This window comes from Kryptolebias marmoratus, linkage group LG13 (genome assembly GCF_001649575.2).
Source record: "Kryptolebias marmoratus isolate JLee-2015 linkage group LG13, ASM164957v2, whole genome shotgun sequence".
Lineage (NCBI taxonomy): Eukaryota > Metazoa > Chordata > Actinopteri > Cyprinodontiformes > Rivulidae > Kryptolebias > Kryptolebias marmoratus.
In genome coordinates this window covers 7,785,772-7,804,134 of record NC_051442.1, presented here as the reverse complement: position 1 = coordinate 7,804,134, position 18,363 = coordinate 7,785,772, and the positions used below count along the sequence as shown (strand labels likewise).

General features: G+C 37.8%; 1 protein-coding gene across 2 annotated transcripts in view; it reads right to left on the bottom strand.

Annotated features, from left to right (window-relative positions):
* Positions 1–18,363, bottom strand: part of LOC108238972 (rho GTPase-activating protein 26) — a 65,802-nt gene that overhangs the window by 3,557 nt on the left and 43,882 nt on the right. For both annotated transcript variants that reach the window (XM_017421379.2, XM_037978883.1), the window contains exons 16-22: positions 15,857–15,915; positions 11,450–11,555; positions 8,408–8,567; positions 6,944–7,088; positions 6,589–6,778; positions 1,078–1,113; positions 872–982 (exon numbers count right to left, since the gene is read on the bottom strand). In XM_017421379.2, coding sequence (XP_017276868.1) covers positions 872–982; positions 1,078–1,113; positions 6,589–6,778; positions 6,944–7,088; positions 8,408–8,567; positions 11,450–11,555; positions 15,857–15,915 — 807 coding nt within the window. The remainder of the gene's footprint in view (positions 1–871; positions 983–1,077; positions 1,114–6,588; positions 6,779–6,943; positions 7,089–8,407; positions 8,568–11,449; positions 11,556–15,856; positions 15,916–18,363) is intronic.

Sequence of the window (18,363 nt, the reverse complement as noted above, 5' to 3'; positions counted from 1 at the left end):
GCAACGAGAGAGGAAGAGTGAAACAGTGCCTCCGCGTCTCATCTCTCTATAAGGCACAGAAACTAAAGCAGCTCGGTGGAAACATTTAGGCACTCAAATTCGCACAAACCACAAATAAGCAGTTACTTTTCCTGCTCAAGTTTGCCTTGAGCTGAAACACATGTTATCCTTTTAGGCTGTTATGGACTCAAACAGTTTTTTGTTTCTTTTCCCAATTGGACATAATGATTATTTAACCAACTAAGGCCTGATGCAACATGAGTTTGCCCTATGTTAATGTCTGGAATGCAGCACGTCTTAATAGCCAAAACCGCCATCTTATTTCTTTAAGTGCTTTACAAAGTGGGCTTTAAAGGATTGCAAGCAGTCGCCAGCCACCAGCTGGAACCAGGACACTTGAATCTTGAAATGTGAAGCACTGAAATGTGACAGACACCGGACACCTGCCGAGATCCAACTGAGTAACTGCATCCAATCGGGCTGGATTTGTAAGAATGACCGCTGCATTACCTGTTTTTATCTAATCGTACAGTGATCTACTGAGGGGCGATTTAGCTTTTAAATTCTCTCCTTTCCAAATCTACAACATGACAGCTTCTTAAGGCTTGTGGGGTGGAAGAATCTAGCTTAAAGACACTGCAGCAGAATTAAAAAAATAAACTGTCTTTATCGTTCTTTATGAATAAATTGACAACCATGGAAGCATTTTCCCTGAAAAAATTCTTCAATGACATCAGCAACTGCAGAAGTGGAGCTTATTGTAGACATCTGAATGTACCATTTCCAATTATTTTTCTCTTCTTTCTCGCATCACAAAGATGCCTACAGCTCGGAGTTTCCCGCGCTACTACTAAGAACAGTGTGGACCAACCTGCCGGGGGACGAGTCGCTGGAGGCGGAGGAGATCGGCTGTGGACTGGAAGGGGCTGAGAACATCGGCCAGGACGGGGAACGTGGCGACGTGGGGCTGGGTGATGTTGCACTGATAAACACAAGACAAAACAACACACCGTCTCTATGCTGCGGAGTTCCGGACACTCATCATGTAGGTGTGACTTCAGGACACGTTTGTCTCACCTGGCTGGTATGCTGCCACAAGGTTTTGGGTTCAGTCTGTAAATGACAAGAAAGAAGCAAAACATGATTCAACAAGCTAAAGTAAAAAGCTCTTCTACTAACCAGATAATGTGAACGTTTAAGACTTTTATTTTTTTTTTTTTAGGCTTTTTGATTTTAAACAGGATTATCAAACCTTCCCCTCTTTCATCCTCAACTTTTGGAGCTTTCCTTGTTTGCTTCTATTGTTGCGTTAAGCAAACAAAGAAACAAGTCTGCTGAGTGGACCCTAATTTCTTTTTTTAAGTAAACCCCAAAACATTTAATTTTAAAAATTCCTACAAAAAGACAATTAATGCTTTTGACCTGTATACAGTTATTAGTTCAAGTAAAGCTTCTGTGATGCCAAAAACAGATTTCTGTCTCTAGCAGAAGACAGAGCTCCAGAAGTGCTCGACTTGTACTCCAAAAATGATCTTCTGGACATTACAATGTTCATGAAATCCATCTGCAGGATGCCTGCCAATCAACATCTGTCAAGAATTCTTTATTTTTGCAAAATAATCTATACTAATTAAAGCAAAATGGACTTTTTTTTTTTGGAATGAGAGACACTAAAGCAACAAGTGCAAGCATTTAGACAGAAAGTGAAACAGTGGCTGCAGTATGAATTAAAAGAAAAGATTTCAAAGAAATAATAATGTAGAACTCTTTTAATAAATCCCTAAACAACAAATTATAAACCAATTAAGGGTTTCAGCTCCAGCACATTAAAGTTAAATAAGGAATATACCAATGTTGATGCATTTTTTGTAAAGTTCCCGATGATAAAACAAAGGGATTTGGAAAACATCATCATGGCTAAGGTCCAAGCTAACTGCTGCCTTTTCTGGCCAGGAAATACAAAGTACCCATGTAACATCAGATCAATAAGACAGTTTTCACATTCAGGACTGATTGATTCTGCCGTTGTAACTACACATACTGTACCACAGTTGTTGAGACTTCAGAGAAGATTGTCTCTACAGTAATCTAATTTCTAAATGGTCCGTCACCATGGTGCTGTGAAATATAATTTATTCCTCCATCTGAGCACGCGGTGTGTCTTCATCAGTCCGTTTGTCATAAAATTAAAGAGTTTTTTAAAATGTAATTTTTTATTTATTTATTTACAACACAAAATCTGGACATAAGGCACCTTCCCACGGAGCAGTGCAGGTGATGCTTCACTATATTCACTATTCTCTTACTTTATTTTTCTAGTTCTTGCCTTTTTGTTAGGCCAGCAAATTTTACTTTTCACATCATGTAGTTTGTCGGACTGGCACTGTCCTTTCTGTACTTCTCTTGTAAAACCAATCTCAATATGTCTGAAAAAAATCAGTTTTGTCGGGGTTGAAAGCTCTTACGGAGATTACAGTGTTCTCAAATCAGGCAATGCTTTTCACTGGTAATGAAAAATTCAGTCAGGGTTGAAAATATAAAATGGTGATGTGAGTAAAATGAGGGGGACACACAGAGAAGCAGAGCAGCAGAATCTTGACCAATTGGTGGAGACAAGAAAGATTCATACGCCTATTATTATGTTATTCATTGCCATGGTGCAGAGAGAGCGACATGCTTCAAATTGGGACTAATTAATAAGATAAAATCAGTAAAATAAAATTTCGTCTTTTGGTTGTTCCATAAGGATTATGTTCCAAGCCAGAAATACAAGTGTCCACACCTACGGACATGCCTGCAGAAGGGTGGCCAGATTTAATTTAATACTCCTTGTCATTTTAAATTAGGTACAAGCATATTAGCAGAAATCAGACTGTAAATATCCAGAACTTTATGTTATATAAAGTGAAGCCCCTGTGCCAAACTGAACATACTGTTGCATGGAGATCGCATGCAGCCTTTATATATGTGTGTGTGTGTGTGTGTGTGCATGCTTATTTTTGCTCCTTTAGTCCTTTTTTAGTCATTGCAAGCCCTTTAAACCAACTTGTTTATCTCTCCCTTTCATCGGAGATGTTTGTACAAAACAAATTAAAGATTTACAGCTGAAACTCCTGATACTAATGTGCTGAATAAATCCAACCAAAATGCATAAATAGATGCATTATATATATAAAAAAGGGGGTTTTCATTCCCATTTTTTCCAATAATTGTCGTTGTACTTCCAAAAGCCAATAAAGCCACAAATCAATTGTTTACAAGCATAATTTAAACTCCCCATCCCACTCACAGTACACTGGATTGGCTTATTTAATTAAACAGATGTTTTTTTTCCACTTGCTATGATGGGCCACCAGTTCCATGTGTTACAATTCATCACTTACACACATAAACCAGACTTTGACTCCAGCAAAGTAAACGGTTTAGACGTTTCATATCAGTTACAACCAACATTTTTAGATGTTTAATTTGGCCAAACAATCTATAATTAGAGTGAAGAAATAACTGTGTCTGTGTTTTAGTGTCTGCTGAAAAAAGCTGAATTATGGAATGTTGCAGATGTCTGGAAACATTACATTTTCTTTTATTCTACTCGGTTAAGACATCTTAATCTGAAATGTTTCAATCATCCAAAAGCTGTTTTCAAAATAAATCAACGTAACTGACTTACAACTTAAATTTACAACACAAGCAAAAAAAAACTTCATATTTCAGCAGTGAGAATAATTTGAACCACCAGGTCACCTGCCATATTAATCACCAGTACAAGTGTGTCACAGAGGTGAAACAGTAAACTGTTGCAGATGTTTGTTCTTTTTGTTTTGTTTTATTTATAGCTTTGTTGTGAAGGTTCACATTGATATGATTTGTGTGTAAGGGTATAAAGGGTATAAACCTGATTATGTAAGGGTATAAATCTGAAATCAGACCGAGAATAAGAACAAATAAAACAAAGGTTCGATGCACAAATCTCTGCAGCTCCACAATTAAAAGTGTTTGTATCCATAAAAATGGAAATGTGAAAAAACAGTACTTTCATAAAAATGATAAATCTATAAAATCAAACACGCAGGGGTTTCACTTCTCTAAACCTCAGTCACTGTGAAATGGTTTGCTGGTGCACAAGCTTAATTTGTCCTGGAGTTTGTAAATCCTAGCTGAAGCTGCCCTTCTTTAAACTTTTTCAAGCAGAAAGAGTGTTAACGCAAGTAAGACCTGACAATCAAAGCAACAAAACTAATGGTTTTACCAAAAGTCAACGTAAGAACCTTATCAATTCGAGAGGGGAAAAAGAAACTGGAACAACCTGCTCTGTGAGTTCAGAACAAAAAAAAATACATATCAGATCATATAAAGACAGAAAAACAGCCACAGAAACCGAAGGATGCACATGAAGCAACAGTCTGTAAACGCTCTCACTTTGTTACGTCTCATTAGCAAAAAAGTTTCAACGATTCCAGAGCAGCAACCCTCACACACAGCCATGGAAAGCAGCTGCAGGATCACCCAGAATTACAGCAGAGAATTATTTACAATAAATAAAAACATATCACTTTACAGGCCAAGGAAATGAAACCACTTTACTGCATTAATGTCAGTGTCTGTTTCATTTCTTCTGTAAAATTTGTCAGTTTTTCTTTCATTTCTTTTTTCACTTTTCCCTCATAAATACCTGTTCTTGTGCAAGAAAATGCACATGGACAGTTTTAGTTGGTACACATAGTTTATACACAAATGTGAAGGTATTCTGAAGGCCTCATTACAACACCGCCACATTGTTGACTTTGGTAGTAAATTTGTGAAACATTTGTGAAACATTTGTATGACTGTGAAAGATTTTTAATGCAGTTAAAAAACTGCAATAAAATACCTTAGCTATTAATTTAAAAGAAAAAAAACTGAAGGTGAACTCTGACAATATTTTAACCCTGTCGAAGCAAAGCTTTATACAAACAAAATGAAAAATACAGGGACACTGAGAACCTACGTATAGATGAACTTAAAAACATGAGGATGATTTATAATATTGACTATTTACACGTGCTTTCCTGAAGCTATGCCCTTTACACTGATTTCCATGTAACAATCTTTGATAAGTTTCAACCTGGAAGATCTTTTCAGACACAAAAAGCTCCGACGGCTAATGGCGGCGAGTGGTGACACTTCCGGTGGCAGCCGGAGCCGTCAGACAGGCTCCAGGAAAGCCTGCCAGACGCCACCATTAGCCGCTCTGCCTGCCACATCTGTCGATCCATTTCATGGCCGCTCCGTTCTGTTAGTGGCAAGTAATTTCATGTCCTCAAGCCAGCAGTGAGTCGTGTCACTCACAGAGGCTCGGCTTGTCTCCTGACCAGGCAAAATTTCAGCAGACAGGAGAAAAACATTTTGAAAAATAAAATAATAATAATAAAAGGTATATAAACTTCCTCTGTAAAATAATCTGGGCTTCACTTGTGTCAGATAAAAACAGAGCAATAATGAAAATGATGCCATAAGGTTTCATAGTCTTTTTGAAACTGGTGAATTTTAACATGTTAAAAAAAAACCGATGTAAATAAATACCTTTATTATCTATGATCCTGTGCATGCAAATCCTTCAATAAAAGCTTCCCCTGTCTAACTTAAGGTGCTTTCATTAATTGGCACCGGGTCACCAAGGAACTACTGCCTACCTTCTAATAAATTACTTTTTCTGACTTTGTTGGGGTTGTTGTGACCATTAAGAGCCCAAATATCTGCCATTTACAGCCTTTTAGAAACTATTTCATCGCTCTTTTACTTCACCTTTTATAGTTACTTGTTTTCTTGCACAGAACACACAGAAATGTAACAGAGGAACATTCGTCAGTAAGCCAACAAAGAAAGTTCTCCACAGTGTGGGACCGACTCTTTAAACGAACATCCTGCCAAGATCATAAGCTTTTCACCATGTCTATCTTTGCCTCAGCAGCCCTTTCGAGATTCACACTTCACCAACTCCAGCCACAGCTCTGAAAATATACTTTCTCCATCCCCAAAGCATAGTGTGAACATTTTGGTGGATAGCTAAGTAGCTGGAAGTCACTCAACCAATATCTGTAACTCTAAAATAAACTCCAAAGCCTATTCTCACAGAACCCATAGAGGTTTGACCACATGCTGCTCTTTTTTATAGAGTTATGAAAATAAAACACAAGTGTAAAAACCCCCATAAACATGGAGGATTTGTCCTTAAATCCACATGTAACAAAAAAAGTGAAGGCCTTGCGTTAAGATATTTGACAAAGGCTTATTTTTCCTGTACATGTATCACAATTGTACAAGAACACAGAAAACAAGAACAACAAGTTTCAAAAGTATAATTTTCCCATTTTAAACACTGCTACCATTGCTGGCAGCTTGTTCACTTAAGGTTGTTGATAAGTAATGTGACTTATAAAACAAAGACAAAAGGAAATGATTTCTGTCTGCACATCTCTTAGAACATGACCTGAAAATGAAATTTGTACTTTATTTGAATAAAATTACACCTTTTTGTCTGACTTCAAAATATGTACAGGATGTGGGACTACAAGGAGAAACTTTAGATGTTGAAACTTTTCTACTCACAGTGAGCTGGGTCGGATTTGCCGGCCGTTCTGCTCTCCTTCGTTGCTGGTTAAGCTGTGTCTTGGGGTTTGACTGTGGCTGCCGCTGCTGCCACTGCTGCTGCTGCCGCTGCTGTTACAATTAGCAGAAGAAGAAACCAGGTGCTGCAGGTCCACAGCTGTGGTGTTGCCGACACTGTTCCTCTTTTCACCTTGGAAAATAAAGAGAGATTTAAAAACTGCTTTGTGGTGGGTTCAGGCATAAATTTGTGAGCAGCTTGAAAGCAGTGTGTCAAATTCATTTTTAAGTTTTCTCAGAACTAAACTATAAATGAGAAGAATTAACAAAAAAGATGTCATTTCTGCTCAAGGCTCACCTGTCTGGGAATGTGTTGGCGTGTGGAAGAGCGTGAGAGGCCTCTCGCTGCAGGATGGCGCTTTGTTTTCAGTGCTTTTCATCCTGGACTGGTTGGGCTGCATGTTGGCTGAACCGCCTGCAGAATCTGGTGCGTCGCTGAAAATCTGCATAAAGAATAAACTGGTTAAAATGCAGGCAAAAAAAATGCAAATGGTTAAAAAGATACATGCATACGTGTAAATCTGTAGCAAGGAGAATTATGAGTTTTAGAATCTACCTTGTACATTGTAACTTTGTGTATATTTATTTCTTGAAATACAATTTTGCAGGTTTTGATGTAAAAATCCCCATGTTGTAATAAAAAATAAACATACTTTGCATTCTCATTGGTTTTATCCCAGTTATATGCCTTTTCAGCCTTGTAATGTTTACTAATGTTTTAGTAATCTGATTTTTTTCAAGGGTGCCAGTGCATATGCATCTTGTGCAGTTTTTGAAATGAAACATGCAAACTCTACACCAAAACGTGCAGCTCAAACAGGAACAGTGTGCTATGACTTTAAGTACTTGTATGTTGCACAGTTCAAGAATCTTTGTGATCTCACTAACAGTTTTTACTCAGTGATTGTTTGTTTGAGCTTTGTTTTCAGTCTGCGTTTCTGTCTGCCTCTAGATAACTTGGCAGTCAGGGAGTGACAGACAAAGGTGGGTTGTTACCATGGTGACCATATTGACCACTGGTAGCGGATTTAAGATTTCTTTTTTTTTAATCTATGTTCTCTTTACAGTTCTTACACGTCAAAATGTCTGGACTTTTTCTTAGCTTAGATTACCACAAAGTTATGTTAGATTATGAGGCAGTCGCTGCAATAACACCCTAGTTCTAGTTCTATTTTACACGCTCAGCCTAAGTCAAGAAAAAAAAATAGAAGCAGCAACCTTACACTTTGAATTAACTGCTCAGGCTGCAGAAAAGTAAAATGAGATTTCAAACAGGCTAGACTGTACGAACTAAATAGTTTCCATATGAGCAAATAAGCACCTTTTTCTCATCTGACTGCTGCTCTATCACAGTGTTTATTCTCCACTTAGTTGGTTTTCACATTTTTTTATTAGAAGCAGCTGCTGAGGAGGAAGTCTAAAAAAGTGCAATGCAATACTGATGCATTTTCTGTTTGTGCGTCATCATTTTGACACGTATCCACCTACATGTGTAAACCTGTGCGAGTTGTGTTGGACACATGCTATTTTGCCCGTGTCTAATTGTTTGCTACTTTCATTGACAGAACACACCATGTACCAGGCTCTCTTACAAACATACTGTTGCCGTGGTGACACAGGTAGGCCGCTCAGCCTGCCAATAAGCTGCTTTCATTCAAAGGGGAAAGCATCTTCAGAGTGTACGGAGTTAATGTGTGCATGTTTAGTGAGGGATAATCAGGTTATTCTTTTACACACGAACACACTCGCGGCCTCCTCTCACCTTCTCATGGTGCTCTATGAGAATTTCCACAACGATGTTCTGGAACTTGATGTCCATGATGGCTGCGACCGTCTCTTCCTGCGGACGGAGCAGAGTCGGACCAAACACCACGCCCAGATTGGCAACGGTCATCAGGTTCTGCTGGTGGTGATTCGCCACGCTATGGAGATAAACAATAAACAGACGCCACGTTTAATCATAGTAACAAATATGAGATAAGTTTACCAGTTGACTATAGCACTCTGTGTGTTTATACAGAATAAAATGATCAATGAAGAGTCAGTCTGATTCTCTATCTTGATTGCTCAGTGGTGTATTTTGGTATCTTTCAGCCAAACATTCTTTAAAGATTATAAATAACAATTTCTCTCACTGCTTCTATCACCTCATTTTTGGCTTTAATGAGGTGTTGCTGTCATAGAAAGTCCAGAATGGCAAATAAATAAATAAACAGATCTACACCAGCAAATAGCAATATATACTTAGTGCTTAGATAATAAACATCATAACAAGCTGATTTTGTACAACAAATTCATCAGTCCTTAATAGACACAAAACAGAGCTTGAAGAAAAAAAGAGTAAATATTGGAATCCGTTTATGGTTCAAAGTGGCTTATGTTTTTAGTGCTGAGCATAATTAATGGGTACAAACTGAAAGCTTGGAAATTAATACAGAACAAAAAGATACAAAACCTTTTTTTCCCCTTGACATATAAAAAAATTCAGTATAACATGTATTACACTGAGGGGGTCAGGGAGTAAATAAAACTATATTTTTTTTTATGCAAAGTTCTTTGGCAAACCTGGTTGGAATTCATGTAGATGTCACTTTGAGAACCTACAGAACCACCGTGTCCTTTAACCTAATCAGTTCCTCCTGGGTCAGTGGGGACGTTTGTGTCGAATTCAAACAAATTCCCTCAAGGGCTGTAAAAGATATTAAACTCACAAAGAATGGAACAGACAGATGGACGGATGTACTAAAAAAAAAAAAGCCCCTGGCTACAGCTGTCGTCATGCACAAAGTCATAAAAATCTACTGTATATCAATAACCTGGCAAGGACCTTGGAGAAAAGGCTGAAAGGGCACGGCGAACAAGGAGCATCACCTGTCTGCGTGCAGCAGGTCAGAAAAGTGCAGCGCGTCAGCTGGGAGCAACGAGAGTCGGTGAACAACCAGGCATACAGAAAAAAACTGTTTTTTTTATTATAACTACTTCGGTCAATCCATGAAAATATCCTTATGTGATATTGTGAGATGTACATGTTGTTACAGTTATGACTTTCAGCTTTAAACACATTAAATTGTAGCTCAAAATCTGTCAAATTTACTGAGTTATAACCATTTCTGTGTTGGCTAATGTTGATTAGCTCTGGCAGTCATTTTGAATGGAATTGACTCCAAAAGTTAATTAATTAGTTGTAAAAGTACATCCAGTGTTTATTTGCTAAAGGTTTTATTAAAACTCATCCAGTGGTTCATGAGTTATTTTGCTAACAAACAAATAGTTAATGGTGAAGTTTTAAACTAAAATCTTGCACAGTGTTGTGAATAACTCTCAGCTAGTCTCAGCTACAACCACACCAAATTTTAGGTCAATATCTGGAAAACTGATGGTTTAAAGTCATTTTTTAATGTCAGTTGGCTGTTGCAGCCATCTTGAATTGGGTTCAACTGTTGTAGATGTATGTCAAATTATATTTTTTGCAATCAGTTTGTTTAATTTGTACTTGTTTAAAGTACATTCTATAAGGTAATATGTACTACAGAAGGTACTAAAAGGAGAAAATTTTCCTCAAAAGAACTATAAATAACTTTGACTTGAACTTTTTTACATCTCCTTATTGCGTCAACCCTGCTTAAGGTTTACCAAATACTGGACCCATTTGTACACACATTATTCTGTTTCCCTTTGCCTCATCCTCTTCACTGATGTATTAAATCTTCAGACCTCATCTGACAGAAAGACACAGGGAGCTGTGATGTGCCGTGATCCAGCCATCCTATCTATAAGCTGGTGATGACGATGGCCATCGACAGGTGTAATACACTAAACCCCATGTAAATGCACTTGCCTTCAAAGGGCCTGCATGCACTCATCCACATGTGGCGTAAACACGGCTGATGGCCCATTAATCACAGATTGTATCATGCTGCTGCTGGAGAAGAAAAGCCTGATAAAGCCACAGGGCTTAGATGCAGGTTTAGCCTGAATACACAATGTCTGTTGATATACTTTAGAGGAATAATCACGCATAAGCTAACACCGTCATGCCCTGTTTTTGTGCTTTGGTCTCAAGCCTATTTTGCCTATGCTGCATATAGTATAGCCATTATTGTAAGAAGCAGCAGTGTGCACAGTATTAAAGCTAACGTACATTGACAAAACACCTTAAAAACGATTACACAACATTACAATGAAGCTGGATAGAAATAGTAAGGAAGGTTAGGGAATATAATTAATATATTTAACAAAGATTTTTTTCTAAAGTCTAACAGCTGTAATAATAGCTGTGTTAAAGTATTTGCCCTAGAGAGAAGTCATTAGCATAAATATGTCATTATAATCAGCTCAATGGACGAACAGGATCCAATTAGGTGCCATTTGGTGATGTGAATATCCATATATCCATAAAGTTGGAGCTCTTGTCATCATAAAACAAGCATCTGTATACATTTTAACATAACTTAAGTTATAAATTAAATAGATGAAGGAAAGCCTTTGAATGTCTACCAAATGTCACATTTTAAAACAGACACTGAGAGTTTTTTTATTTTACTTGAATTCATCTGTACTCACTGACGACCAAGCTTATTTTCATATTTCCGGACATTCTTAGAAAGATCTGCATCTTATCAACTTTAATCCCTTCAACTCAAACTGAGCACTTTGGTAAGGACTTGAGTGCCCTGCAAAAGCAGTCATGAAGTAATACAGTGTGACAACATGACTGGAGAGAAAAGGACGTGGATTCCCGTCACCGCTGACTACATTTTAACACAGTACTGCTCATCTCTGCCTACGTTCTGTCTCCACCTACTTGGCCAGATGTTTCATCAGCAGCTCCAGCATCTGCCTGTTCTTCTCAGGCAACCGGTGCACCAGAGCATGGATCTCAGTCACTCTGGCCTCTGGGTTGTCCATCTCTGAACAAACACAGACATAAAGAGGGTGTGAGATTATTAAAGCAACACAGTTTATTGTTACAAATCTATCAATCTATCATTATTGTATGTAACAAAAGCCATGTTGTGGATCAGATTTGTGTCTCCAACTGAAATACTGATGTTTTATGATGTTTTTTCCTATGTGGCACAGATAATATTTTACTGCAGATACAAATCTTTTCGGTCACCTTTGACACAAGCTGAATATTACACAGATTTGCATGAACTCCTGTGAATCCATTTAAGTGTAAAAGGCTGAGGGTAATGACATGTTTTATGTTTTTCTATCTGTGTTTTGACCTTTTAGGGCAGTCTCCTTTTTTCTTTTTTGTCATGTAAAATATCTGCAAAATTACAGCATCCAAAAACCCACACCTAACTGACATAATTTCTCTTTCATCCTCTGAACTACATGAAATGTCTTGTCGGTAGTGTGTTTTTTGTTTTTTTTTCCCCCCATTACTGAAGTACCTCAGCAAGTAACAAATATTCTAAGAGATTGCATAAAGTGAATCAGAAAAACATTTTTTTTCTTAAAAAATAAAAATAAAAAAGCTTTTTAAAAAATGTTTTTTTTTAAACAAAACAGAATGTAAACCTAAAAAAGTAGACCCTGAAAATAAAACATGCATGTGAATGAACACAACACGATGCTTTTTTAAATAGCAGCTAAAAACTTGTACTTGAATCACAAAGAACTGAAAAAAGCACATCTGTCATAGGAAAAAATAAGGATAAAACTATTTGTGTCTGCTTTATTTGAAGGTTTGGCTGTAATCCTTACAATCAGCCAATTTATGAAACACTTGAGAGAATTTATTTCTGTGACACAGAGATACACGAAGCAGATCAAACGAGCACAACATTTTGTCACCGAGCGTTTAGCACGGCTGCAAAATGAGAAATCACTACATCCTGGTAGACAAGCAAGGCAGACAGACCTGCTGTTAACGCATTGCAATAATCAGTCAATAGAGAGATGACAGAGCACTCACACTAGATCAGCCCTCAAGCCTTGGCTGTCAGCGCCAAGCAATGCACACTGGCATTTTCTCAACAACTAACAGGGCTGACGAGCCTTAACACACACAAGCATACACATAGAAAGTATTTCCAAACGTTTGCATGCCCATACAAAGATATCAACTTCTACAAAAGACAAATCATTAAGAGCTGAAAAAAAAAAAAAGATGACCGCAAACATAAGTGAAATGCCTTTAACATTTAACATTCCCAGGAACACACGTCTCCAAAGAGACACACAATAGAGCAACAAAAACTATTCTTTATTAGGCATTCTTTGACCTTGACGACTTTAAACACACCCTACACCAAAGAAGACACCGTTTTCATCTTTCAAACTTCAATTGAACACACATCATGATAAAAATGTATGCATAAACAAAATTGGCATAAGAGCAAAGTAACAGCTTTTACAGCTGTTTTACCTTGTGAGACGATTACCAAACAAAAGTATCTGATAAAAAGTCATAATCTTGCCTTTCAGTGATATTCTATTCAGGTTTCAGGCTCACTAAACTATTCCATATTCTGCTTTTGCATACTTAATACCAGCAGAAACTGAACAGCTCCCTCACTGTACATTCCACTGTAATTATGTTACGAAAAAGTAGTTAGGGAGTGGTTTTGGAAATATTTTTATAACGTATTCCTGTGCCCCAGGTGGTTACCTGAAAACAGCAAGGTTCCACAAAGTCAGTGCTCTTCTAGTTTTGACTATGGAAACGAAAAAGCATTGTAATTTCTCCTATTTCACTACAACTATTTCTTTAAGTAGAAACAGTCATGATGACGGCGTCCCAGATAGAAACACTTAACCAGCTGCATCTGGGCAGGATGAAATGCACACAAATGTTTCCAATACATTGTATGCGTAAATGGAAATTTTTTTGTTTTTCCTCCTTAAAGAATAACAATCAAGTTGAGAAACAAGCTATTGTAGTGTTTAAATCCTCAATGCAGAATGAGACAAAGAGCACTAAAACATGCTGTGCTTAGAAACTGAGAGCTAAACGAAAAAGTTTTACTGGGTTTAAATGATTGAAAGCTTTGAACAGAGAGGGGGAAATTGTTCATTTTCAGATGTGAACATTTTACAGTGTAGAGTTAAAGTGCTGGGGAAGGTGAAGATGAGCATGACGATCATTTTTAAAGGGAGTGTGAGATCAACAAGTAGATATAGGGCGATCCCTAATGTGAGGGTGGTGGCATGCTGTAGGGTAAAAATAGATCCAAGTGTGAGAGCAAAAAGGTTGAGCTGCTATCTACCCCTTCAGGAGACCACAGACTAGACTAAGGTCATGTTGATGGGATCTCTTTCCCATCTGGGCAAGGGAGGGCTTGGAATCTCTCGATTTCTCTTGAAATTTATATTTAACTGTTTGACTGCTTTACAAAGTAGTAAAGTTAAAGAAAGTTGATCAAGTTTGGGTTTTTTTTTTAACTTTAAAGAAAAAAAAAATCACTTTACATGATGGAAAAAAGAATCCCTGTAAAAAGCTAACTTGCGAAAGTGAAAATGCTTGAATTGAACTAAAAAAAATAAAAAAAATTCCAGGTGAAAATAATGCTGCAAGGAAAACCAGATCTATTCGCCCAGAGCAACTATAGCCTATGTATTTCCTTGTCTCCAAGCACAAAAGGCATCTCAAATCTCTTATACAGCTAAACCCTGCCACTCCCTCTGCTCCACCTCCTCTTTTTTTAGTGTTTCTCTTTTTCTCACACTAGCCCTTCTCCCAGACCACTTCCGCCATTTTTATTACCTTTGTCTTAGACTTTTCTTTAATCGAGACCTGATATTTGAAGCTGGGCATTCAAAGCTGAATAAAAGTTACTAAAGAGGAGGAGGAAGAAGGGCTCAGAGGTGGGAGGAATAGAAGAGGCCGTGATACAGAGAGGAGGGAGGAAGGAGGCACCAAAAGAAAGTTTAAACCAGGACGCTGTCCTCACAAAACCTTGCTGCTGCTGCTGCTGCAGACCTGAGCCCCGGAGAAATTACTCACAACCACAGAGACACATAATTACACATTCACACGCAAATGGATGACACGCAAATGTGACATCAGTAGAAACTGATATATTCCAGGTGTAAAATGGAAGACATTTAAAACAGGGAAAACAAGAAAACAAATCTGCAAACACGCAAATGATTTGGGACTTTCACTGAACCGTGAAGAAATAAAATACAGTAAAAACTACCCTGTTACGGTGGCAAACATCCAGAATCCATTCTCATAACAAGCATACGCAAATATAAAAAACAGCCCTTTCATTCTGTCTCCAACTGGCATTGCTACGAATGGAGCCACTTCCTGGTAGTGTTGCCAGGCACACTAAGTCATTTCCTGGAGTTCCTTCCCATTGCAGCTTAGCTTTCTAAAGGATTAGCTACAGAGAGAAAACAGCTCTATGAACCCTTTCAGGCTAGACTGAACCGAATGAGGATAAACCAAACCTGAATTTACTAGAATAAACCAACCTTTTCAATAACATCATGCAAGTACAGAGAATACTGACTCGATACATCTGCAGTAAAGAGGCTAAAAAGGCTGCAAAAAAACATCTAAATGATCATACTGAGCTCATGACATTTGGTAAAACGTTTCTGTTTCGTGACCTGAAAAAGTTTGTGCTTGCAAGAGTGTATTTTGTAGCCTAGCAAAGGACAAAATGACAGTTGAGTCTTTTAGAGACCCAGAACATTTTGCAGCTGCTGTCTGACTTACCAAATCTTGGAGAAATAAACTTTAATTAGGTCGTACCATTTAGATCAGATGCTCACCCTTTCCCCCCCTTTCATGAGAAATATGAATCTTATCTGTATAATACCCCTCATGCACACAGGCCTGTGGCACTCTGAGTCAACATGACACGAAACACAACAATCGGAGGGCACGGCTACAAGGCAGGTCGCGACCACCTCATCTGCATGCTGATTCATACGTCCCCCTGCTTCAGATTCATCCGAGGAGTTCCTCAAACAAAGTATTACGAACAGGGAACAGTAAAATCCCAGTCTCTTATTTTATTATAATAATAAAAATCCAAGTTTGATCGATTAAAAGAAAAGAAAAAATACGTCCTTTTGACTTCATTTGACTAATGCATTTTTTAATGAATACTATCATTCCTTTTTTTTTTATCTCCAATAATGAAACGGCTGTTTGTATTTTATTTATTTATTTATTTATTTTTAACATCCACAGAGTGAACATTTGAGAGGCAGATGAGATGATAATATGAAGGAAAATACTCACTGGCAGCTTTGATGAAACTCCTCTGGTACTGGTATGTCATGAGAGGCGCAGGCAGCATTCTGGAAAAACAAGACGTCAGCTGAGGTAATGAGCTTAAGATTGGCCGCATTGTGAAAATGAATAGCTGCAAATAGTTGTGGAAGAGCGCTCATTAAACCTTCAGTAACTTCTCATGAGTTTTCCATCGCTGTGAGATGAGTGTAATGTTGCCTGCTGGTTCTCGGTGAGGCCTGAGCGTATTTGTACTGTGTGGAAGTGGACAGCAGGGGTTGCTAGGAAGTGTTCGAGTCTGTGTGCACCTGAGAGTTTGTGTTGAGCCCAGAATAGTTTTATTCAGGTTCAGTAGACTAAGCACAGCAGAAAAAAACTACAACTTCTTTTTACATATTTTCTTCCAGTTAACTGCTTGTTCCCAACCTGTCAAAGTCCTCTCATTATTAGTGTTATTAAAGAAGTCATTTAAAAGCTTAGTTCAGACATTTTAGGTGGAAAGGTTACAAGCATTTATTGTAAATAGCTCTTTGAACAACCCGAGTTTGAAGAAACAGCTTAACTCTGACTGGAATGACAAGCTGACAGCTGGTCTGACTGGAGCCAAGACCATAGTGGACTGCTGCCATCTTAAAACAACTCTAATACAAAAGGTTTCATAGCAGTTTATTCAAACACCTTGTTATAAACCTTTACATAGTCCCAGCGATGCTTTTGTTTTCATTGTGGATTTCCGTGCATGAGTAGTATGCTGGTTGGCAGAAAACAAACAGGAAGTAGCGAATTAACCTGAGCCAGACAAAACACTAAGAAGAAATAAAAACAGATATGGCATTCAGACAGCATTGCTTTGCAAAGATTGGGTGATAAAATAACTATCTAAGGGGATACGTTGCTGGATCCATATTTCTTCTCAAGTAAGTGACTATGATGGTGCAGGCAGTCGGCAAATGACCAAATGTTTTGTATCCAGATATTTACAACTGCCTGATCAACTGCTCAGGACTTTGTACACAACAGCCTTTAAAAGTATACAAATCATTGACGATTATAATTATTTGGGTTATGAAGTGAAGGAGCTATACTTTGGGGCATCAAAGGAACCCCCCGTTTGCATTATGAAAACTATGATCATTACATCTCACAGTGTGTTGTAAGTCTCATGAATTGTAAATGTGCCTCGATAAGAAGAATAGATTTATCGTAAGTGCCTGTAAAGCTGGGTAAGGAAGACATTAGAGTTATTTGTGGAGTTTTCTCTGATGGTGCTCTTTCTGTTGATTTCTCTCGACACGCTCTGGTTCAGGCGAGACAGGAAGCGGCTACGAGCCCGATAATGAGCGACGCTGATATTGTGTCAGTCTTAGTCGCCAAGTTAGCACTTAAAGTAAACAGAATTATTAAAAAATAAATAAATGAAACTACAGATGTGACAATGACCTGAAGGCGCCCGTGGGTTTTATGAGTCACTGATGTCTGTGCTAAATAGCTCTCTGCCAGATTAGTTTTTGCTCTTTTTCTTCAAGAAATCTGTAAAATAAATAAATAAATAAACGCCTGAATTTGTAACAAACCTTTGTGCACTTCCATGTCCACAGTGACACATCAACATCTCTATATTTTGCGATAATTTGTGAAATTGGGGTCCACCAATGGAAAACTGAGGCAGGAACCATGTGATCATAACGTACTGCTGCGATGGGTCTATCGCCGTCAATTTTGCAACACATGAATAATTACATAAACTTTTATGGTTATTTGCAAGTGCAAATAGTGGCAGCAGCAGCTAGCTGTAGCAAGTCTGGTGCAACCCGAGGCACATGCAGCAGGAATATCAATAATTCTGCCAGAATAATTGAAAAATGAAAAACTGACAGCAATGAAAAAGGTAATAGAACAGCTTTTTCCTGACCCTTTATAAGAACTGAGGCTGTTCAAAGAGCTATCTACCAGCTATCTATCAGCTCATCTCTATGTAGAAGATGAATGTTTCACTGGCTCTGCTTCCATCCAAAACTACTATAAATATGTAAATATTTATACATTCTGCCATTTAGCACCACCTCTTTACATAGCTTTTTACTGTATTTACTGTTCTTACATTGTTAGGTTTACTGTTATTCTAAATCCTCTTATTTCTTACATATATGCAAAGCTTTTTTTATACTTATTCTGTTTTTATCATTTCTTATACTTTGCTTTTTTTGTGTGCAAACTATTGTTGACCTCTGCGTTTTGCTGTTATTTTATGTCTGCTGCTGACACAAAATAATTTCCCTCAGGGAATGAATAAAGTATCCACCTATCTATCCATCTCCTAAAAGGGGGCAACTGTAGGCATACCAATTAAAACACAGCTGGCAAAGCTTACCCTCCCTGAGTGAATAAAGGTTTAAAGAATAAACAAATGTTAAAGGGATAGTTTATTTTGTTCTGAGCAGGATTTTTGGCTTACCAGCAGTGTATGTTAAAAAGCCACTGAGTAGCCTTTAACTTAACTGGCTGATAACAAATCT